Source organism: Prionailurus viverrinus, chromosome B3, assembly GCF_022837055.1.
Source record: "Prionailurus viverrinus isolate Anna chromosome B3, UM_Priviv_1.0, whole genome shotgun sequence".
NCBI classification, from domain to species: domain Eukaryota; kingdom Metazoa; phylum Chordata; class Mammalia; order Carnivora; family Felidae; genus Prionailurus; species Prionailurus viverrinus.
In genome coordinates, this window is record NC_062566.1 from 106237650 (window position 1) to 106262159 (window position 24510).

Genomic DNA, 24510 nt, shown 5'->3' on the forward strand with positions numbered 1-24510 from the left:
TGTGCAGTTCCCGAGCCGCTTAAGTTAAGGGACCACTTGGAAGAGAACCGGTCTCCACTTTAACAATTGATGAAAGGGTTTGATAGGGAGAAACGGGCACTTCAAAAAAAAATTTTTTTTTTAAGAAGGCTTCATGCTCAGTGCAGAGCCCAGTGTAGGGCTTGACCCTGAGATCAAGACCTGAGCTAAGATCAAGAGTCAGGCACCTAACCAACTGAGCCACCCACGTGCCCCACTGTACTTTTTTTTTTTTAACTGCCAAGTCTTTTGATGCTTTAAAATAATTCATTTCTTTTCATGGATTACAAAAATTCCAGAGGGACATTTAAGGGAAAAATGATACCCAAACTTTTTCTCTAAGCCACTGAGTTGGTTAGAAGGAGGTCCTTGCTCCAGTTTTGCAGAATCTTGACCTCCTTCTCTTCCAGTCCAAAGGAGGTGATGGTTCTAGAAACCTTTGACCCTGGAGCAAGTCGAAGTTCCAGTGAAAGAAAAGCGTCTGCATTTTAAAGCCTAATTGTACACATCCATTCTCAAAATAACGGTCTTTGAGTCTTGAGTCTATATGTCAGGCAAACCAGGACTCTTACATGGGTGAGCTGCATTTTATTTGAACACACAGTGCCTGTGGTCATAAATCACCAGGGTGAGATTAGTTGACCAAAGATTAAATTGCTGCCGTTTAAAAAGTCTTTGACAGGGGCGCCTGGGCAGCATAGTCAAGTGTCCAATCTCGTGGTTCGAACCCCACGTTGGGCTCTGTGCTGACAGCTCAGAACCTGGAGCCTGCTTCAGATTCTGTGCCTCCCTCTCTCTCAGCCCCTCCCCCACTAGCACTCCCGTCTCTCTCAAACATTAAAAAAAAAAAATTTTTTTTAAGTCTTTGACAGCTTAAGACAGATTCTAACCCTCCTGAAATTGTAGGCAAGCATTTGTTGCTTATGTACCTTTTTCTGGGAAGACTGTCCATGGTTTTCATCAAATTCTTAAAGGGTGCTGCAAACCTAAAATAGAATAGAATTCAGATATGGGAACACGGACTAATTAAGCCTAATTATTGAAAGTTCTTATATTCCCAACAAATACATTTTTAAAGCCAAAATTATGAAAAACACTTTATTTAGCTTATGTCACATTAAACTTCTTTCCATAAACATTAAGGGGGGAAAGCAGAGGGGAAAAGCAGTCGTGGGAAGAACGGAAAGCAGACCTCAAAACTTGCTGTCACACAACATTCATTTGTAAAAAGGCCCAAATGTACAAGGCTGCTTAATGGTACAAAGCATTCACCTGAAAAAATGACAAGCTATAGCCAGCCAACAGGCTCTGAGGTACACAGGACCACCAGATGACAAAGCCACAGCACCAAGAGTCCGGGCAGTTAGACACCCAGCGCAGAAGAACAAACGTGCGGAAACCGTGCTAATAGGAGCTGCTCAGGACCAGCGTTCACAAGCCTTCGCCCTTCCCATGAAGGAAATCCTCCCACACATTAACAGCCAGCCACTGGCCTCACAAGTGGATAGGATCCTTGGAACTCCAAAAATAAAAGAAAGGGGGGGAAAGAAGGATCCTTGACTCCAAAGCAACAAAAAGGGTTATAAGAAGATTGCATATCGCAGAGACAGTGCACATCTTCGAGCTGTCACTGGAGCCGAAATTCCAGCAACTTTGAGAGCTACAAAGAATACACGGCATGTGTTTCACACGATTGTATACCAAACTCCACAGGGAAGCATCAGTAAGTACCTAAAAGGTGTGAGAATTTTACAGGGGTAAATTTCCAAGGAACCCCGTATTCCACTCCAGTGCATCTGGGGAAAGCAATAGCAGATAGGAGGTGACAGGAATACCACCCACTGGCTTAGGAGCCCAGGGTGAGGGAACACTAGAACTCTTCATTTTCTGTTCCACCTGTATAAAGTTTTCTGCAGGCCCCATCTAAGCCAAAAAGGTAGGAGGACCTAAAGATACAACAGAGGGCAACCGTAACTTTTTTTCTTTTTTTTTTTTTTTTTTTTTTTGAGAGAGAGGGCACAAGAGCAAGGGGCAGGGAGAAAGAGACAGGAGAGAGAGAATCCCATAAAGAGAGAGAGAGAGAGAGAAGTGGGACACGAGCTCCCGAACTGTGAGATCATGACCTGAGCTGAAGTCAGATGCTCATGACTGAGCCACCCAGGTGCCCAGAGGCAACCCTAACTCTAATGTGTGTTACACACTGAGATTCACATCAAGCAGCAGGAGCAATGCTGGCCAGGCAGGCAGAAGACTTCCATTCCTGTCCAACTTTTGCCATAAGTAGTTTTATGACTTTGAGCAGGTCAGCTTACCCCTCTGGGCTTTAATTTTACGTGTGGATAAAAGATGAGACTCAACCTCTATGTCAAGTTTGCAAGCTGTCACTGTGCCTACAGGGTATTGCGGAAATTGGGAAGGCCCCACTTAAACCAGAGCAGCCATGCGTGTCAAATCGCAATTGATGAATGGATTCCGCAGTCTAAAAATATTTCTTGGGGCGCCTGGGTGGCTCAGTCGGTTGAGCGGCCGACTTCAGCTCAGGTCATGATCTCACGGTCCGTGAGTTCAAGCCCCGCGTCGGGCTCTGTGCTGACAGCTCGGAGCCCGGAGCCTGTTTCAGATTCTGTGTCTCCCTCTCTCTGACCCTCCGCCGTTCGTGCTCTGTCTCTCTCTGTCTCAAAAATAAATAAACATTAAAAAAATTTTTAAAAATCATATCATTTTAAAAAAAAAATAAAATAAAAATATTTCTTTAGTGTTTTGGAGTTTTTTTTGGTGTGTGTGTTGTTTTGTTTTTAACTAAACTGCATGATTACTTTAAGCTTTGGAACTTTACTTGTGTTTAGCTCTGTCACTAACTGCCCTGTGTGACCTTGAGCAAGTTTGCTTGTACCCTCTGTTTTCCAGAGCCAGAAAATTAGGATAACGGTAATTATTATGAAGAGTAAATGCAGAAGTATGAGGCATGGAGAACTGTGGCACACAGTAAGTGTTCCACAAGTGTTATTTTTAGGTACTAAATGATGTATTTTTATCATTTCCTTCACGTAACCTTTATTATGTTTTCTAAAAGGCTTTCAGCAGCTTAAAGAAATGGGTCAAATCTTACTCAATAAAAAACATTTTGTTTCAAAACAGACCTATATACTGAAGGTGCACCTTGAATTTGAAAAAGTGTCCCTATATGCAAGCTCCTTAGCTGATTTAAATAAAAACCAAACTTTTCACATGCTAGAATATTCTAGATTTGCTTCAACCTAGCTTACTTATATGATTATATAAGTCACTCTGCCAAGAACTGGTAACTCATGTCTTTTTACTGAACTCTAGAATAATTGCCTTCTAGCTCAGTCGGCAGGTGAAATAATCCAGATAAAGATTGTCTCACTGCAGAACTTTTGTTGATTTGCCTTGTTTTGTTTTTAATACAGTTGAGACCCTCTAGATTTGTTATTAGACTGACAATCTTCCATTCCCACCTCAAGTGTTTAAGAAAAATCTCCTCAAAATGATGTTAGGGTTGAATCCTCTGTAATGGTCCCAGTAGACAGTATGAATGTGACAGGCCTGAGGCCACACAGAGGGGACGGGGGAGGGGTGGGGGACACAGGACAACGTGTGCACACTCACTGTGCAGCCCCAGGCTCGCCCACACCGTCCTCTCTAGGAATTGCCAGTTCCCTCCCGGGATTCCGAGTGAATGCTCTCTTCTAACGTTCCCTGTGTTAAGAATATTCCATGTTAATTATTTCATTAACATTTGCCGTATGATTCTGTATGAGACACTCGTGTTTTTGGAATTAAGCCCAAATCTCATTCGTCTCCCACAAATAAGCTTCTTACATTAAACAATAACTTGCAGATCAAAATGGAAGAAAAGAATCTTGCCACACGAGTGTGAGGCAAAGCTAAGATCATTTTTCCATAATACATAAAGTGTAGCTGGGTGGGGTTTTTTTCCCCTTCCGATACTCAAGTTAATTCCTGTTTACATTTATCAGGTCCTATTTCCCCGAGTTAATTCCTTTTGAAAACTGATCTTGGAAACAACAAAATCCTGGCTTAGCTATGGCAGAATTTAAAGTTGTCTATAGATCACTTTGAGGGGTATGGATACCCCCCCAAAAAAGACGACATTTAAACGAAAGCACTATTAAATAGAAATGATTCATCTTTAAAATGGATACGGAGAGTTTACCAAAAACATAAAAACTGCACACTGGTGTCATCTTTAGAGGACACGTTTGGAGCAGATGGGCACAGAGATTCGAAACACTCCATCTGCAGTGGGGGAAAGGGCCCTAAAATATTCTAAACAAAATGAAGAACTCTTTTCAACTATACGCCATGTCATCTCAACTGCCTACTTGGCCCAGATCCCAGTTCTAAGAGACAGCCTTGCACGAAGGAGGCCCCCCCCCCCCCCGCCCAGGCTAGACTAACCTGTACCAGCAGCACATCCCCCCCGAATGGCAACCTGAGCCAAGAAGAAATTACCAACGTGTTACATCCCCCTCGTGGCTGAATCTAAATGCAGTGAAGCAAGCAGCCTCAAGAAGCATGCGGGAATAATGAGGGGATGCGTAGTGGGCGCTGGAAGGGTTTACTCAAGCACATGCACCCTCCAGGCAAGCACAGGGTTTGGCACGGAAAGGTGCTTAGACACCTGAGACAAATCTGGTTTCTACCTTGGGCAGCAAAATCCAACCTAAAAAATGTCACTCATGCTCCTGTGGCAGTGGCTTGGACCTCATTCTGTTTTGTTTTTGTTTTTGAACCTGGTAGTCTCTTTTGTAAGTACAATTAAGAACATTTCATCAGCAGGGGCACCTGGGTGGCTCAGTCAGTTAAGCGTCTGACTTCAGCTCAAGTCATGATCTCACAGTGTCGTGAGGTCAAGCCCTGCATCGGGCTCTGTGCGACAGCACGGAGCCTGCTTCAGATCCTCTGTCTCTCTCGCTCTCTGCCCCTCCTCAGCTTGCGCGCGTGCGCTCTTTCTCTCTCGCATGCGCACACATAAACATGAAAAGAGAGAGAGAGAGAGAACTTCATCAGCAAATACTTGTTCAAGACTGCCTCCTTTGCCTCCCACTTCGGTTTCCCCAACCTGCTATCTTCTGTTCAACGTGCAGGGTTCTAGGCTGCCCAGAAAGAAAGAAAATTGACCTTCTGGATGACACTGGTTCCCCAGTTCCTGTAAAAGGCAGTCCATGTGATCTATACCAAATCTCACCTAGGCTGCAACACTGAGCCACTAGGAATAATTTCAGGCCACCTTAGACTACAGACAATGGCGTGTTCTCTAGGTCTGTGTCCACGTGTTTCTGAAACGGCTCTGCTCAACTTTCAGTAAAACTGCACCAAAATTAAGAATTATCCAAGGACTCCCTAGCAGAAACCAACCTTTATAACATTGAATTTAATTTCCCTAATGACTTAGGAAATACAGAGTGTGCTAGCAAAGTAAACCTGTTTTCGAAAAGAGAATGAGTTTAATCTCCTCTTCTCACAAGGTAATTTTTTAAAACATCATCAAAAAAATCATACATATTATTTAACTGCTCACTTTCAAGATACAGATGTAACTCATTTTACGCATTCACCATGTTCCTGAAGGTTTCCATTATGAAAAAGTGAGTTAAAATTGTAATTTCAGAGGTGCTTTATCACCTCGTCCTATTTATGTTCCACTTGAAATAGGAACTAATAGTTTACGAAGTTCCCCCCCCCACACACTCACCATAGAAATGTTCTGATAAGAAAACAGTTCAAAAGAGCCATAGGATGTAAAAGAATTCTTGCTATAAATATCCCTAAATATATATATATATATATATATATTTTTTTTTTTTTTTAAGTAGAGTTTGCAGACCAGGGTTGTTCAGGTGGTAATGCTCACCAAATCTACACTGTGGCCATGAACCCGACATACCGGTGTGTCTGTAGCCATTCATCTTTCCACGGAACAGCATGCCTTGCACACACAGCCTGACGTGTCCCTGTCTATGGATGGCTGATGTGACAATTGTGGATGTCCCAGGGAAGCACTGTGGCTGTGACCCAAACCCACAAGAGAAACCCATTCCTGCAAACACTGGGCCTTTCTCCCGCACACACCGGGCACCTGGGACGAGAGAGTTTTGAGGAAGGAAAATTCCAGGGGCAGTTAGATTTAAATCTCTACAATCCTCCATGAAAGTGATCACAAACACACATGCACCCCAAATAATTAGCAGGCTCTATGAATGCAAACCAAAAGGAATGAACCTCTATGAAGATGGCAGCAAGGTCAAGTGCGGGGGAGGGGGGGCGCGGGGGTGGAGAACGTGGCTCACTTCCCAGCCTGACCACCGGCTCCCCAGGTTGCAATCCCTCTGGCCTTCAATGGTAATAGTGATACATGGCCTTAGTCCTCACAGATTTGTGAGGCAGGTTTGTGGAACTAGTTCATTCATTCATTGTTTGGTTTTCAATCCTATAATCAAGTGGCCCGGAAGAGGGCAAACAAAGGCCTATCTAAGGGCAGATTAGGTGGCACAATAAAGGTTAGTCCACTTCTTGGGGCACCTGGGTGGCTCAGTCGGTTAAGCATCCGACTTCGGCTCAGGTCATGATCTCATGGTTTGTGAGTTCCAGCCCCACGTAGGGCTCTGTGCTGACAGCTCACAGCCTGGAACCTGCTTCAGATTCTGTGTCTCCCTCTCTCTGCCCCTCCCCTGCTCTCACTGTCTCTCTCTCTCAAAAAAAAAAAAATAATAAACATTAAAAAAAATTTTTCTTTAAAGGTTAGTCCACTTCTTTAAAGTGCCTCATTCTCTCCCTCTCTACCTTATAAACCTTCCACGTCAGATTTCCACCATTCATTCCAAAACCTTCAGGATGTTTCCCAGAGGAACAGAAAGGAGATGGAAAGTAAGAAAGGAACCACACTGAGATTCTATGAGGCCAAGCGAGAGGTAAACTCTGCATTCAAACATGCTCCCTAGCTTTCTCAGCCTGACTCCTGGGAAGTGGAGAGGTCAGGTGAAGGACGGCACATGGCTGAGCCTACCATGACCCAATGAGGGACCACGCAGGAGAAAGACGATGAAGCCCGCCCACTTCCAGATGGAGCTCGCGGTTTGCATTTGGGGTTCACACTTCAGCCTCTGACCTCCTCTGTGGCCTGTTCGCCCCAGGATGGGCATCACTGAGGAGACTGGAGGTTCTGGAAGCCCTCTTTGCTCTTACTCTCCTCTGCCGGGCTGCACTCGGACCCTGTGACCAAGGACTTGTGCCCGCGAAGCGTGTGGGCATTCAGCATCTCCAGCAGCAGGTCATAGACTGGGACCACGTTTTTACACTTCATGTTGAGCAGGTGTTCCATGCCCTTGTTACTATGGGAACAAAGAGATGCTGAGAGTCCTTCCCGTGAGGCAGCCGTGGGAACTTCAAAATCTTCCCCAACTTTCCCCAACAAAGTCGGTCCACCCCACACCCCAAATCCCTTTGCCATTTGCTCTAGGTAGGGTCCTTCCATCTGGCTCCATCAATCATCTACACTGAAGGGCAAGCACCTCAGTGTCCCACCACCCACCCGCAGTGGCCCGACAGAACCTGGCACGGAGTGCAATTCTCATTTTTCATACCAGTTATGTTCTACATAGTTGCCACCAACACTGAATCGGCAAATACACTGCTCCTGGGGAAAATACAGAGGCTCTGGTCACAACATTTTCATCCTCCAATTCATACATAACCTAGGTGTACCTGTGTTTGTGTTCAAAGACACCTTGTTTAACATAATTTGTCGCTTCATTAACATTTAACTCACAGTCTATGGTACCATAGCTCATGCATGAATAAAAGCTGATCTAACTCACGTATTCTCTCCATAAGGCACATCACAGCCTTCTTGCACTTAGGAACACTGACAGTGCTTCAGTACTGTGCTTGGGGGCCACGTTTAGACACTGAAATCTCCCAACAAAAAGCACAAAAAAGTGCAAAAACATGGCACTTAAGAGACCACGTAAAGGACATTTCTTTACAGTACGAGGGCCGAAACAAGAATGCAAGTGTCACCTTGTTTGACCTCAGTTGGGAATGTACGTGTGGGCAACTCAAATTTTTTGCCACTCTGCACACGTCCTTGAGTGAGCACGAAAAATGCCATAGAGTATGGATTCAGGGGTTACAAATAAATTTGTAAACGTAGTCACCTTTGCAAATACAGAATCTGTGAATAATGAGAATGGATGGTACCTGTTCTGAAAATGATCCTAGTGGCAAATAATCATTCAAGAGGAAACAAGGCAAAGGTTGTTTTCATTTCCGCCCCCTTGTAATAATCCTTGAGGTGAGTACTGTCCTTCCCCACAGCCCCCAGACTTTCGTCCTCCTTGGGTAGCAACTACTTTCCAACCTCATCTCCCCTCCTCCTGCTCCAAGGCAGGGTGACGCTCATCCCGGGAGCCATCTAGCACTGAGCATCACTATCCCAGCACAGAGCTACCATCCTACACCAGGGGAGTCCCTCGTCATCAGAACACATGATTCGTGTTCCCTGAATACACTCCACTCACGGCCCTACCTTCCTAAACCTGCTGGCCTCGCCAGTTCCCTTTGGTCTCATTCTTAATGTCCTGATGCTGTCACAAGAACAGAACCACTCTTTAAACACAAACACAGGTACACCAAGGTTATGTATGAATTGGAGGATGAAAATGTTGTGACCAGAGCCTCTCAGGAACCTAACCCTGTATTTCCTCCAGGAGCAATGCATTTGCTGCTTCAGTACTTCCCCAGATCACTAGCCTCAGGAGTTGATCTAACCTCCCCAAGAAAATGACCTCAGAGTAGTGGTGCAGGGAGGGGAGGCACGTCACGTTAGTAGAGACACTGCCCTTTTTAGAATTCCATGAACAAGCCCAAACCCCCAGCAACTAAAAAACAGAGGAAGGATGCCATAAATATCCTATAAGGGGTCACATGACATCTAGTCAGTGCCCACTATGCCAATCTTTGGCCACAGGCTCATGCACCGATGAAGGGACCCCACCACCACCACCATTCCCTTTCAGGGGGTTATTTTCCTTTAGAGGTAAAAATTCTACCTTATTACTCTCAAACTTGCAAACACTTTCTCAAAGCTCTTCACCCTTCTCAGAGCACGTGCGTGCAACCCCCCCCCCACCCCCACACATTCAGTGGAGCTGCCAGGATTGTACCTGGCATGTCTGACGTGAGAAAGGAGCATCAGGAGGTTAGCCAGGCGGACTGGCTGCTGCTGGGAGGGAATCCCGCTCTTGGCAATCACCCAGACCAGAGCATCGGTCACGGCGTTCAGTAAGTGAGTCAGCTTCCGGCTGCTGTCAGCCTCCTGGCTTGCTGCGACTAACGGGTGCATACCTGGACGGAGAACAACAGCCACGAGTCATTGCTCTGAGGAGAGGGAATGGAAGTCGTGTATCCAGCAGCTAAGAATGCCTACATTCTCCAGAAAGGGGGCCAAATTGATCTGGGCTGTTCTGGCATCTGCACGTATAGTGAAGTCTTAAAAAATCTTCACCTGCCCCCGAGAGCCAGCCTGGCTGAATGCGGGCGGACTAACTGGTCTCTCAAAATGCCACGTGGCCCACAACCGTGGCTTTTCCTAGCAGTAAACCTATCTGGTGGCCGGAACCATTACATGGTGTTTCTCAGCTGTAGTAACAGCTACATACAGAGAGGGTCAGAGAGTGAGATTAATTCTACTCTCAGCCCCTAGGAGGCCCCCTCATCTAAGGGGAGTTGAACAAACATAAACGAATGACCACGGCGACGTAGCCTCCCCTGTCCACCACATGCAGACAGCCATGGCAGGCCCGCTGTCCAGGCCCTTGGCATCACACCTCTGGTGGCACCTCGCTGGGGCAGGAAGACCATCTCTAGTTCTTGGACCCCAGACCAGTTCCCTAGTGCTTCCGGCCTGAGCACCTCATTGGGCAAAGCCTACAGGCACATGACTCCTGAGACCCCCAAAGCCATCCTCGAAGTAGGCTGTTCCCCACCCCCCACCTCATCCTACCCTGCCCGGTGTTTAATCCCCCTCTGACTCTAGGATCTGAGATACTGTGGCCTCCCAGTATTTGCAAAATAACGGCTCAGGTAAATCCTCTTGCCCCCACACCCCACCACCAATCCTGCCTCCTGCATCCCTGAAAGCAGGGAAATAATTAGCTTCTCTTCCAGGCTTTCGGTTTCAAAGTAAGAATAAATGGCAACTCTGTGGAACCAACCAGGGACCTGCCGGCTGTGTGCTAAAAGGATAATGAGGACCAGCACGCCATCATCCATGGAATTTGGGCACTTTCCATTCTTTTTTTTTTTAATTGGTATTTTTAGTTCAATTAAGGTAGCTCAGTTCCACACAGTTCAGTGGAGGCAAGGGACATCTTGAACCACAATTATGCAAGCGTAATGCTTCACCACACCCCTGGGGCCTGTCCCTCCACAATGTCTGACGATGTAGGCTTAAAATATTCATCTTTTTACAGTAACCCAGAACTGCTTCTCTAACTCACAGGCTCACCTCATTCTCCACAGTGACTCTTCCTGAATCCCCCCATATCCTCAAAACTCTGACTGAGCCCCACAGCAGGTGACCTGCCCTCACACCGCAAGGGAAACAGGTCCCACCCTTGGCCCAACGTGCCCCTTCCGAGCCACCAAAATGCAGACCCGCTCATGTGGCTCCCTTTCATGACTTCCCAGCTCTTGGGTCAGAGTCCAAACCACCTGACGCAGCTTTCAAGGGTACCAGGCCACTCTCTTCTCTTTTCACCCTCATCTCCCACCGCACCTCACCTTGAACCCTTTTAACTCCAGAGCAGGTGATGCAAAGAACACGCCCAACTTTCTGCTTAGGAACTCGCTCGCTCTCCCTCTCCTCCTCTCCACCCTCCCTCTTTTGCTTATTGACATCCACTCCTCCTTTAGATCCCAGCCTGGCTGTGAACTTCCTTCTGGATGCTCTCCTGACCTCCCTACTATCCCACCCTAAGTCTACTCTGGTTCTCCTCTGAAGTTCTGACAGTGCAGACAGCACCATGTTGTCCCACATCCCGGATTTCCTTATACACACCCATGGCCACCCTTCCACCCTCAGAGACACTGGACATAAGCACTTCGAGAGCACAGACCCTGTCTGCTTATCATTATATCCTCATCACCCTAGTGCAAAGACTGGCATGGAATGAATACTCATAAAGGGAAGAATTAAGCTGAATGTACATAGGTTCAGATTTTTACATCAGGTTAGCCAATCACACCATCATAACTGAAATGATAAAAATGCAGGTTAATGCATATTTTAGGGATACACACAGAAAATTATTAATCTCATTAAACTTACTTCCCCTAAAATTGACCCCAGCTGCATTAACAAGTGCTTTCTCTAAACTACCCTTCAGTCCATTCTTCTACAGGATGTGTGCTCCATGGATTTCTGCTGTCAGAAATATGTTTTTGGATTCTAAAAGGACGTGTGTTGGTCCAAAGTGACAAAGTGAAAAAATAAAAATAACTCCTCAGCTAAGTATACACAGCACCATTTAGTATTCACAGCACCATTACTCATGATAGCCTAAAAGTGGAAACAAATCTAGTGCCCATTAATAAATGGATAAACAAAATGGGGTGTGTCCATACAATGGAGTATTACTCAGCCATAAAAAAGAACAAAAGACTCATTCATGCTACAACATGGATGAACCTTGAAAACCTTATGCCAAGTGAAAGAAGCCAGTTACAAAGGACCACAATTTGTATGGTTCCATTTATAGGACGTGTCCAGTACAGGCATATCTATACACGGGGGTGGCTGCCTAGGAGTAAAGGTGGAAGAGAAATTAGGGAGGGATGACTAAAATTGGTTGTGATGATGGGTGGTGCATAAGTCTATGGACACACTAAAATCCACTGAATTGTATACTTTAAATGGGTGAATTGTCTAGTAGGTGAATCCCTCTTCACAAAGGAGTAGTCGTTGCCAGAGGCAAGCCCTGGGTCTTCTAGAGGCTGTGGGGGCAGTGCAGCTTCCTACCGGGCCATCACTGTCATCACCAGCAAGGAGTTTGGGGACGGGAGTCAGTTAGGTTTTGTGAGGACTGTATCAATTTTAGATACAGGGAAAGTTTTTATATGCAGAAAGATTAACCTATATAAGATCATCCTGGGAAGGAATTTAGCCGAAAAATACCCATTTTGCTGCCTCGTTGGTCAGCAGTGCCAAGCCTGCACTTGGGCATTCACACACCCCGGGGCTCACCAAGCGTGTACTTACAGAGTAATTGCTAACTGGCAGGCTGTGGCAGAGGCAGGAGATGGGACACAAAGCCCTCACCTCTGGGATGCTCACCACCCAAACAGGGAAAAAACTTAAGCTCTTCTACCAGCCAAAAGTAAAAACATCAGTTGGGGTGCCTGGGTGGCTCAGCCAGTTGCGCATCTTTGACTCAGGTCATGATCTCACAGTGCGTGGGTTCGAGCCCCACGTCGGGCTCTGTGCTGACAGCTCAGAGCCTGGAACCTGCTTCAGATTCTGGGTCTCCCTCTCTCTCTGCCCCTCGCCCGCTCGCACTCTGTGTGTGTGTGTGTGTGTGTGTGTGTGTGTGTGTGTGTCTCTCTCTCAAAAATAAATAAACAGTAAAAAAAAAAATGTTTTAAAAAAAGTAGTAAAACAAATCAGTTAGTAAAAAAAATTGTTTAAAAAAAGTATTTAAAAAACGTCAGGATTCATTTTAGAACACAGTTTAATTACTTTACATGAAACTAAAGAAGACAAGATCTTGGCACCATGCCCCACACATACCAAAGAAAGTAAAATAAAAACAAAGACATAATCTCCTCTCCTCTTTATCACCTGGGAACAGCTGTGTGTTCCTCTCACTAACCTACCTGATGACATTCTGAGCAGTACACCGAGGCGGGGGGGGGGGGGGGGGGGAGACTCCCCAAGATCTGCCACATCCTACGTTCAAAGGATGAAGATATAAGCTCTCCTTGACTGAAGGCAAATAAATCAGAAAATCTTAAGTGTTTAATAAAAATCCCAGAATACTAGCCAAAGGAAAAATGTGCTTTGGGGAGGTATATGTGGTGTTTGCCTCTTTGCTTTAAGGTAAGGAAGCTCTAGCCATGACCCATCCCTTTATCACCACCTCCTACCCCAGCACCACGAGAACAGGCCAGTGTTTGAGAAAGGCCCGTGATAGGAAACCAGCACGCTGATGTTCACAATGCTTTGCTCCCACAGTCCATCAATAGAAAAGGCCCCGTCTGGCCTCTTCAGCATCCTTCTGTGTATCCTTTTGTGCCTCTGCCTTCCACCCACCTGCCTCACGGGAGCTCTCCCCAAAACTCAGAGTGAACCAGGGCTTGAGTTGTTGTCTCCGTCATCTTCTTAATGGCAAAGAGCATTGCCTGGTTCTAACCCTCTATTTCTTTCATTGAACAAAAAGTTTCATCCTTTTTAAGTCTTAAAACTGCTTGGACAAATGGACCTCTTCCAGGGGCTCCTGGGTGGCTCAGTCGGTTGAGCATTCGACTTCAGCTCAGGTCACGATCTCATGGTTTGTGGGCTCAAGCCCCACAATGGGCTCTGTGCTGACAGCTCAGAGCCCAGAGCGTGCTTCGGAGGCTCCCTCTCTCTCTGCCCCTCCCCTGCTCATGCTCTGTCACTCTCAAAAACAAACATTAAAAAAAATCTAAAAACACAGACCTCTTCCTAATTTTAAATATTTTTAAAGACTATTTGCAGACTGATCCGACTCCATGTCCTACATTCAGTACCCTTGATTCTATCCAGGGGAAAACGTATTCAGTCTTCAGGTTTCTGGATGACAAGATGGCTGGTCCCACCACTCTTAATTTGGATATGTTGTTATGTTAACTACAACACTTGTATAACACTTTTGAGTTCTAAAACATTTTAGCAAACGTTGTAACAGGCTGTTAAATGCAGTGTTTTCTGTGATCTCCAAATTTTAGAAGCCAAGTTTCAGAAGCCGCATCAAAGGCTGAGAATAATAAAGTTATGCCAAGTGCCCCTCACATCCTAGGTTGTGTGTAAGAGGATGTGCTGAGAGAGGAATCAAAATGGTGATGTCCCTGGGGCGCCTGGGTGGCACAGTCGGTTAAGCGTCCGACTTCAGCCAGGTCACGATCTCGCGGTCCGTGAGTTCGAGCCCCGCGTCGGGCTCTGGGCTGATGGCTCAGAGCCTGGAGCCTCTCTCCGATTCTGTGTCTCCCTCTCTCTCTGCCCCTCCCCCGTTCATGCTCTGTCTCTCTCTGTCCCAAAAATAAAAATAAAAACGTTGAAAAAAAAATTAAAAAAAAAAAAAAAGGTGATGTCCTTTCTCTATCCCTCTCCCTGTAGCAAGGACGATACTCTTCTGCTACTAAAGCCTAGCAAGGACCAGACCCCTGATTACCTGTTTCAGTGTATATCGCTATTCTAGACCAAACACATGTATCTAGTTCACTTTGACATTTTTACTATTTAGAAGTCATTGGCACATACCTGAAACCAAATAAACATTTACTAAACTGAAATTGAATTGGATAATAAAGTTAATATTCATTCTATATTATGTCCATTATTAGAAGAGATAAATAACCCAGAAAGTAAGTAAGTAAATAAATATATATATATATGTAAATAAATAAATAGAGATAAATAACACAGAAGTATGCAGCTATTTAAAACATAACTACCGGGGCGCCTGGGTGGCGCAGTCGGTTAAGCGTCCGACTTCAGCCAGGTCACAATCTCGCGGTCCGTGAGTTCGAGCCCCGCGTCGGGCTCTGGGCTGATGGCTCAGAGCCTGGAGCCTGTTTCCAATTCTGTGTCTCCCTCTCTCTCTGCCCCTCCCCCATTCATGCTCTGTCTCTCTCTGTCCCAAAAATAAATAAACGTTGAAAAAAAAAATTTTTAAACATAACTACCTACATCCGAAACTAATACAGGGGCACTTGGGGGGCTCAGTTGGTTAAGTGTCCGACTTCAGGTCATGATTTGATGGTTCATGAGTTCAAGCCCTGCGTGGGGCTCTGTGCTGACAGCTCAGAGCCTGGAGCCTGCTACAGATTCTGTGTCTCCCTCTCTGCCCCTCCCCCACTCACAGTTCTGCTCTGTCTCTCAAAGCTGAATGTTAAAAAAATTTTGAGACTAATATTGTATGTCAACTGTACCTCAAAAAAAAAAAAAGGAAAACAAATATCCCGTTAAAAATGGACTATTTTAACAAATACTTCCCCAAAGAAGATACAGATATTACAAAGCAGCATACGAAAAAATTCACATCATTAGTTATAGGAAAAAACCAAAGAAACCACAAATATATGCCATTACACACCTGTTAGCATGACTGAGGGTCCTGCATCCCAGGAAACTCCTCAGTCTCAGGTACATCTAAATAGTTGGTCACCCCCAAATACATTTTATATCAAGTTTTATAAAATGCAAACTAATCTGTGCCATTTTATGTTGACTATGTCTTATAGTGACAGAAATTGTATTGGGGGGTTGCATGGGATTGGACAGGGGGAAGAAATGAAGAAGGGGGAAATTCGGAAGGGGCACAAGGAAACTTCTGAGTGTAATAGATATGTTCACTATCTTAACTGTGGTGACACTTTCAGGGGCGTATATGATTGCCCAAATGCATAAAATTGTATGCTTTAAACATGTACAGTTTATTGTATATTAACTATACCTCATGGTTCCGTTAAAAACACTGTCTTGGCTGTAAAAAAGTCAGATATAAACACATACATACGTATACATACATATGACTACTAACAAACCCTGACCTGGCCACCTAGCATGCTGATACCAATTCAGACCTGACTGAATGATGTCATCCCAACTTGAGCTCGTCACTTACGCAGGAGACTACCTCCAGACAGCCCAATGCTTACCTAGCACACAAGGGAAGCTGACAGCAACCCTCAGAGTAGCAGCCCTCAGAGACTCTGCTCTCCCAATATGGGACAGAGAACATCCCCAGCCTTTGGACTTGAAGAAACCTACTCCATTTCTCTTTTCCTGACCCTCATCCCGAGGGTCTCCCTCCTGTACTGGATACGGTCGCTGCTGCGCAGTATGTCTTTTCCATTCAGGCTACAATTTTTGCCCTCTTCGTCTTTCTTTTTCTGTTTTAATTACATTGTTTACAGATTTGTTGAAGTATAACTGATATGCAATAACCTGCACACACTTACTGTGTACAATTTGATTAGTTTTGACATATGTACATATATATATACATACACACACACACACATACACACACCATTAAAAGCATAATCCACAATCAAGATAATGAACACATTCATCACCCTCAAAAGTTCCCTCGTGTCCCTAAGTAATCTATCCCTCCACCTTCCCCAACCCCCATCCCATCCCCCGGCAACTACAGATCTGTTGCTACTATAGATTAGCTTGCTTTTTCTGAAATTTATATACATGAGGTCTTCTAGTATGTATGCTTTTTGGTCTATCTTCTTTCATTCAGCACCATTATTTTAAGGTTCATAATGCTGCATATATCTATCAGTAGTTCAATGCTTTTTACTGCTGAGCAGTATTCTACTCTAAGGATATATCACATTTGTTTATCCTTTCATCTGTTGGTGGTCATTTGGGTTGTTACCTGTTTAGCGTTATTACAAATAAAGTTGCTATAACATTTGCATACAAGTTTTTGTATGAACATATGCTTTCATCTCTCTTCGGTAAATACCAAGAAGTGGGATGAATGGGTAACCTGGTACATGTATGCTTAACTATTTAAGAAAATGCCAATCAGGTTTCAAGAGTAGCTGCACCAAAATAAGTAAATAAAAGTAGTTGTACCAGTTTATATCCTCCCCAGTAGTGCAGTGAGAGTTCTTATTCCACATTCTCACAAACCCTTGATATGGTCAGTCCCTTTAATTTTAGCCAATCTATTGGGTATGGAGTGGTTTCTCATTGTGTTTTAATTTTTTTTTTAATTTTTTTTTTAACGTTTATTTATTTTTGAGACAGAGAGAGATAGAGCATGAACGGGGGAGGGGCAGAGAGAGAGGGAGACACAGAATCGGAAGCAGGCTCCAGGCTCTGAGCCATCAGCCCAGAGCCCGACACGGGGCTCGAACTCACGGACCACGAGATCGTGACCTGAGCCGAAGTCGGACGCTCAACCGACTGAGCCACCCAGGCGCCCCTCATTGTGTTTTAATTTAGATTTCTCTGATGAATAATTTTAGCACCATTGCATGTAATTATTTGCCAGCAGCATATCTTCTTTGATGAGGTATCCATTCAAAATTTGCCTATTTTAGTTCAAGCACCATCTAGTGGGAAGATCATTCTTTCCCTATTTACCTTGACACCTTTGTTAAAAATTGCTTATTGTATAGGTCTATTTCTGGACTCTATTCTGTTTCAGCGATCTATTTTGATGTCAATACATGTTGTTTTCATTCCTGTGGCTTTAGAATAAATCTCGAAGTCCACCAGTATGAGTCTTCCAACTTAGTTCTTTTTCAAAGTTCTTTTGTCTGTTCTAGGTTCATTACATTTCCCTACGAATTTAAGAATCTGTTTGTCAATTTCTACCAAAAAAAGCCTGCTGAGATTTTTATTGGGACCAAATTGAATCTATAGATGATTTTGAGGGGAGCACTGACATCTTAACAATATTGAATCTGCTAGGCCATTAACATATCTCTCCATTTATTTACAATTTATTTAATTTCTCTCAGAAATGTTTTGAGTTTTCAGTCTCAAACCTTCTGTCAAATTTATCCCTAAGTTTAATAATTTGTAATGCTATACAAATAATAGAGTTTAATTTCAATTATCATTTGTTAATTGCTACTATGTAGAAATACAATTGATTTATATATATTATCCTTTTATCCTACAACCTTAATAAACCCATTTTTTTTTTTTTTGTAGACCCCTTGGGATTGTCTACATCAATTAGCATGTTATCTTTCCAACCTAAGCCAAAGTCAGATCTTACCAACTGAGCCACCCAGGTGCCCTGCCAAAGCAATCTTGAAAAAGAAGAACAAGGGGTGCTTGGGTGGCTCAGTCGGTTGAGTGTCCGACTTCAGCTTGGGTCATGATCTCGCAGTTTGTGGGTTCGAGCCCCGCATCAGGCTCTGTGCTGACAGCTCAGAGCCTGGAGCCTGCTTTAGATTCTGTGTCTCCCTCTCTCCCTCTCTCTCTCTCTCTCTCTCTCTCTCACTGCCCCTCCCCTGCTCATGCTCTGTCTCTCAAAAGTGAATAAACATTAAATTTTTTTAAATTAGAAAAAAAGAAAAAGAAGAACAAAACTAGAGGTATCACAATCCCAGACTTTACATTATATTACAAATTTGTAATAATCAAAAACAGTATGGTACTGGCACAAAAACAGACACATAGATCAATGGAACAGAATAGAAAACCCAGAAATAGGGGCGTCTGGGTGGCTCAGTCGGTTAAGCGGCCGACTTCGGCTCAGGTCATGATCTCGCGGTCCGTGAGTTCGAGCCCCGCGTCGGGCTCTGTGCTGACAGCTCAGAGCCTGGAGCCTGTTTCCGATTCTGTGTCTCCCTCTCTCTGACCCTCCCCTGTTCATGCTCTGTCTCTCTCTGTCTCAAAAATAAATAAACGTTAAAAAAAAAATTTAGAAAACCCAGAAATAAATCCACAGTTAAATGGTCAATTAATCTTTGACAAAGGAGGAATGAATGTACAATGGGAAAAAGATACTCTCTTCAATAAATAGTGTTGGGAAAACTGGACAACTACATGGAAAAGAATGAAACTGGACCATTTTCTTATACCATACACAAAAATAAACTCAAAATGGATTAAAGGCCTAAATGTGAGACACGAAACCATAAAAATCCTAGAAGAGAGCACAGGCAGTAATTTTTCTAACACTGGCTGTAGCAACATCCTTCTAGATATGTCTCCTGAAGCAATGGGCAAAAGTAAAAGTAAACTATTGGGACTACATCAAAATAAAAACCTCTGACAGCAAAGGAAATAATCAACAAAACTAAAAAGGCAACCTATTGAATGAGAGAAGATATTTGCAAACGACATACCCAGCAAAGGGTTAATATCCAAAATCTATAAAGAACTTATACAACTCAACAGCAAAAACCAAACAATCCAATTTAAAAATGGGCAGAAGACATGAGCAGAATTTTTTCCAAAGAAGACATCTAGATGGCCAACAGACCCTGTGAAAAGATGCTCATCATCACTTATCAGCAGGCAAATGCAAATCAAAACTACAATGAGATACTACCTCACATCTGCCAGAATGGCTAAAATCAACAACACAAGAAACAACAGGTGTTGGCAAGGATGTAAAGAAAAAGGAACCCTTAGGCATTGTTGGTGAGAATGTAAACTGTTGCAGCCACTGTAGAAAACAATAGAGAGGTTCCTGAAAAAGTTAAAAACAGAACCACCCCATGATCCAGTAATTGCACTACTGAATAATTACCCAAAGAATACAAAAATACTAATTCAAAGGGATACATGCACCCCTATGTTTATTGCAGTATTTACAATAGCTAAATTATGGAAGAAGCCCATGTGTCCATCAAAAGATGAATGGATAAAGCGCAAGCACGCACGTGCGCACGCACACACACATACACACACACACACACACAGGAATATTACTCAGCCATAAAAAGAATGAAATCTTGCCATTTGCAGTAACATAAATGGAGCCAGAGAATATAATGCTAAGTGAAATAAGTCAGTCAGTCAGTCAGTCAGAATAGCATATGTTTCACTTATATATGGAATTTAAGAAACAAAACAAATGAACAAAGGAAAAAGAGAGAGAAACTAAGAAACAACTCTTAAATATAGAAAACTGATGGTTACCATGGGGGAGGCGAGTGGAGGAACAGGTGATGGGGACTAAGGAGTTCACTTGTCATCAGTTCACTTGTTCACTCAGTGCTCAGTGATGAACACTGAGTAATGTACAGAATTGCTGAGTCAGTATATTGTACACCTGAAACTAACATAATATTGTATGTTAACTATACTGGAATTTAAAAAAAAATTAAACATTAAAAAAGTAAAAAACAAAGTGTGTACAAATCTGGGATTATTAATTCCTTAAATGTTTGGTAGCATTCTCCCAGAAAAGCCATCTGGGCCTGGAGTTTTCATTATGGGAAAGTTTTTAACTACAAATTCAACTTCCTTAATAAATATATGGCTACTCAGCATTTTAAAATTTCTTCTTGAGTAATTTCTGTCTTTTAAGGAATTTTTCCATTTCATCTAAATATTCAAATGTATTGGCATAAAGTTGTTCATAATATGACCTCATTATTCTTTTTAATATCTGCAGAATAATAATGTCACCAGTAATGTCACCTCTCTCGCTCCTGATATTGGTAATTTGTGCCTTCTTTCCTTTATTCTAATCAGTCTGCCTAGAGGCTTAACAATTTTATTGTTCTCAAAAAAATCAGCTTTTGGTTTCCTTGATATCGATTGCTTTCCTTTTTTCTGTCCCATTGATTTCCACTCTAATCCTTATCATTTGTTTTCTTTGGCTTACTTGGAGTTTCATTTGCTTTGTTTTTCCTAGTTGCTTAAGGTTGGAAGCTAAGGTCATTAATCTGAGACCTTGCTTTTACTTTACTATGGGTCTTGAGTGCTATAAATCTCCCTCAAACTATGGCTTTAGCTGCAACCCACAAATTCTGCTACAATGTATTTTCATTGTAAGTTAGTTCATAATATTTTCTAGTATTGCTTGTGATTTTTGTCTGTGATCCATGGGTTATTTAGATGTATGTTATCTGGTTTCCAAATGTTTGGAAATTTTCCAAGACCTTTTTATTAGCAGTTTCTAATTTAGTTTCACTCTATCAAAGAAAATCCTTTGTATGACTTAAATCCTTTTTAACATATTGAGACTTGTATTATAACTCAGAATATGGTCTATCCTGGTAAATATTTCATGAATACTTGAAAAGAACATATTTTCTACTGTTGTTGGGTAGAGGGTTCTATACATGTCAAATAGGTCAAGTTGGTTAACGATATTGTTCAAGTCTCTATATTTACTGATTTTCTGTCTACTTGTTCTGTATTGATCGAACTAACAGAGGGACATTAAAATTTCCAACTATAACAAGAGATTTGTCCATTTCTCCCTGCAGTTCTATCAGATTTTGCTCAGATATTTTGACATCCTCTTTTTAATGCATAAATGTTTAGCATTTTTATGTCTTCTTGACAAATATACCCATTTACCATTGTGAAAGAAACTTGTTTAATCTTTAAATAAAACCATATAAACAGTGTGGAGTGGTTTGCATTGTTTGTTTGGTCTCAAAGTGCTTTCTCAGTCTGCAGGATATTTTACTGTCCCTCTTCCACTTCCCAACACAGATATAAATCCCATATAGCTATAAATTTCACATTTAGAAATTCAATTTGTGTGTATTTCATATTTTCCATGTCTCCTCTAAATCTGCTCATGCTTTCCTCTACCTCTTAGACGTTTGGAAAATAGTTATAGTAATTATTGTTACTAAACTATTGTTTTAATGTTCTTGCCTACGAATTCTATCATCTGTATCATTTTGGGGTCTTTTCCAGTTTCTTGGTTTTTCTCCTTATTATAGGTCATGTTTTCTGCTTCTTTGCATGCTTGCTAACTTTTGACTGGTTATAAGACATTGTGAACTTTACCTGGTTGGGTATTGGATATTCTTGGATTCTTTTAAATATTCTTGAACTTTGTTCTGTGATGCAGTTACATTACTTGACAATAAATTTCATCCTTCAGGCGTGCTTTTAAATTTTGTTTGGTAGGATCAGAGCAGCCTTTAAGTCTAGGGCTAAGTTCACCTCACTACCAATGCAATACCTTTTTGGATACTACACCCAATGTCCAGTATATTACAGTGTTTTCCTGCTGGGTGGTGAGCACATGAACTATTCCAGCCCCTGTGTAAATGCTAGGGATTTTCTGTCTGCTCCTTTCTGATGGCTCTTTCCCTGTCCTTGGTTAGTATCCTCATAAGCATGAGGTTAATGCTCAGATGAAAACTTGAAGGTCACCCGCTACAGATCTCCAAAGCCTATGCACCCAGCTCTTTCTCTCCAGTAGTCTCCTCCCCTGCAAATCCCAGCTGCCTTGACCTCCTCAAATTCATGACTCTGTCCTCCCTGTGCAGGGAGACCACCGGTGTCTATTTGGGTTACCTCTCCCTATAGAACCTGGTAGTTGGCTCTAGATAGTAAACTGGGTGATCCAAGAGTTCATTTCATTTGTGTCCCTTCTCTTGGGGATCACTGTCCTGTGTGGTCTGTTGTCCAATGTCCAAGGTCTATTTTGTATATTCTCCAGTTTTTCTTTTTCTTTTTTAAAATTTAAGGTGGGAAAGTAGATTCTGTCCCCATTTTTAATGTAACGCTACAAATAATCCAAAACAACAACAGCAAAAGCCTATACCTTCAAATGCTTAAAATCTAGCACACAAAAGACCCCTCTCTCCTGACAATGGAAATTTCCCAGGAGAAACAGAATCCCGTTTTCCTAAATGCATTTGACAACTGTTTTGACTACCAAGGGAGAAAGGAACTTTGTTAAAAGAAGATTTCCTAAATATAGATTGAGTGTAAACAAATTCTACTCAATTTACCACCACAAATGGTAATTACGTCACACGCCTGACTCACCCTCTGTAATTTTATGATGGCAGTTCTGTCAGATGCTGCAGGAGGGACGCTGTAGCCTTGGTCGTTCCCATTTGCACAGATGATACTTCTAGCTTTCACAACAACACAATATGATGTCTCGGAGGCTAAACTGACAGTAAGAAGCCTTGCCAAACAGAAGGCTTTCCTACTGCAAAGTGGTGTAACAAGAAGCACATGGCTTTGCAAGGAGCACTTTGCTTCACAGAAAGGAGCTCTAAATTATTTCCAAAAGTAAGAGAAGCCCCATAATCTAGCACTTGATGATCCTCCTGTGCCAAGATGGGAATGAACTTTTCAAGCAACGAAGACAGAAATCGCAGCACACGTGTGAGGTAAGGTCTGTAGGTGGATTCAAAGAGATCAGGAAAAGTCCATTTTCTTCCACGATCAATTTCAAAGATCTCAGTGGGACGTACTCCATACACACATCACCTTAATCGCTGATGTAAGCCTCGTATTATGTTGTAAAAGGTGAATGGTACAAATGTCAAGAAGTTGCCAGAAGCGCCAGAGCATTTAGGAGTCTTCTTTGGCTTTCTCTACAATTTTCATTCGTCCAACAGTTGACCATTTCTATTCACAAACTGTTTTCTGGAACTGGGGTGGAGAGTGCACTGGGTGTAGGGGAAATGCCCTGCTAGGCAGGTAGGGCCAGATTGAAACCCAACTGGGAAGTACATAAAGGTTGTCTTCGGGGTCTCTATATCTCCTTCTTCATTTCCCCCCTTCCCCTCCCTCAGGACTGACTCTCCCTGCCCAGATCCAGCCCTCTATCTCCATGCTCCATGCCAAGGCTCAAGAAGCACTGCTCTGTATGTCTCCCTTTCCCTCTCATCAGATCTAGTGCCAGTGGCCAACAGTACGTGGGGGTGTTAGACATGCAGGAAAGTGTAGGTCACAGAAGGAGTGCAGGTGCCCAGAAGGTGGCCACAGGGTCTGCACTGAGTTTTGGCTTCAGGAACTGCTGCTTTGGATGATTTAAAATAAAGTGGCATCAAACAATCCCAGAGATTCCCATTGTTTCCAGCATGAAGTTGTAAGATTGGATAAAATCTAGGTAGCAAAGCCCCATATGATGCCCAAATGAAGGTATCCGTAAGTCATCAGTTGGAGGATTAAAACTTGCATATACAAAACAACAACAACAAAAACTTGCATACCCATATTATTTCAGAAAGAAATAAGCCAACGAGAGTAAACAGCTAAGCAAAGCAAGCAATACCAGGGACAGGAGCTGGGCCAAACACCAGGTAGGTGGTAAACTAAACAGTGTCAACACTACATAAAAACCTAGAAATGTGTACAAAATAGCACAACTGTATTTACTGCAGCAATGTTTATAATGGCAAAAAAAAAAAAAAAAAAAGCTGTAATTAAGTAAAGGCCCATCAAAGAAATGGTTGAACAATTCAGACAATGTCCTCACTCAAAGAATGAGTTAGACCTCTCCTAGCTGACCTGGAGGTATTTCACAGCATTTTGGAAAGTAAAAACGCAAGACACAGAGAAGTATTTGTATATATAGGTATCCCAACTTTTAAAATTATGCTAATTTTTTAAAGTGAGGTTTTTTGTTTTTGTTTTTAATTTGAGAGAGAGAGAGAGAGAGAGATAGTGTGAGCCGGGGAGAGGGGCAGGGGCAGAGGGAGAAAGAGAGAGAATCCCAAGCAGGCTCCACACTCAGCACAGGGCCCCATGTGGGGCTTGATCCCACGACCCTGGGATCATGACCC

General features: G+C 43.0%; 1 protein-coding gene across 2 annotated transcripts in view; it reads right to left on the minus strand.

Moving 5' to 3' along the window:
* Positions 1 to 2721: 2721 nt before the first annotated feature.
* ESR2 (estrogen receptor 2) overlaps positions 2722 to 24510 on the minus strand; it is a 59968-nt gene continuing 38179 nt past the window's right edge. Inside the window, exons 7-9 of one of the 2 annotated variants that reach the window (XM_047864652.1) lie at positions 9228 to 9408; positions 7172 to 7394; positions 2722 to 3738 (exon numbers count right to left, since the gene is read on the minus strand). In XM_047864652.1, coding sequence (XP_047720608.1) covers positions 7205 to 7394; positions 9228 to 9408 — 371 coding nt within the window. In that variant the 3' untranslated portion in view covers positions 2722 to 3738; positions 7172 to 7204. Of the gene's footprint in view, positions 3739 to 6747; positions 7395 to 9227; positions 9409 to 24510 lie in introns of those variants that run through there. The other variant, XM_047864653.1, reaches the window with a different exon arrangement.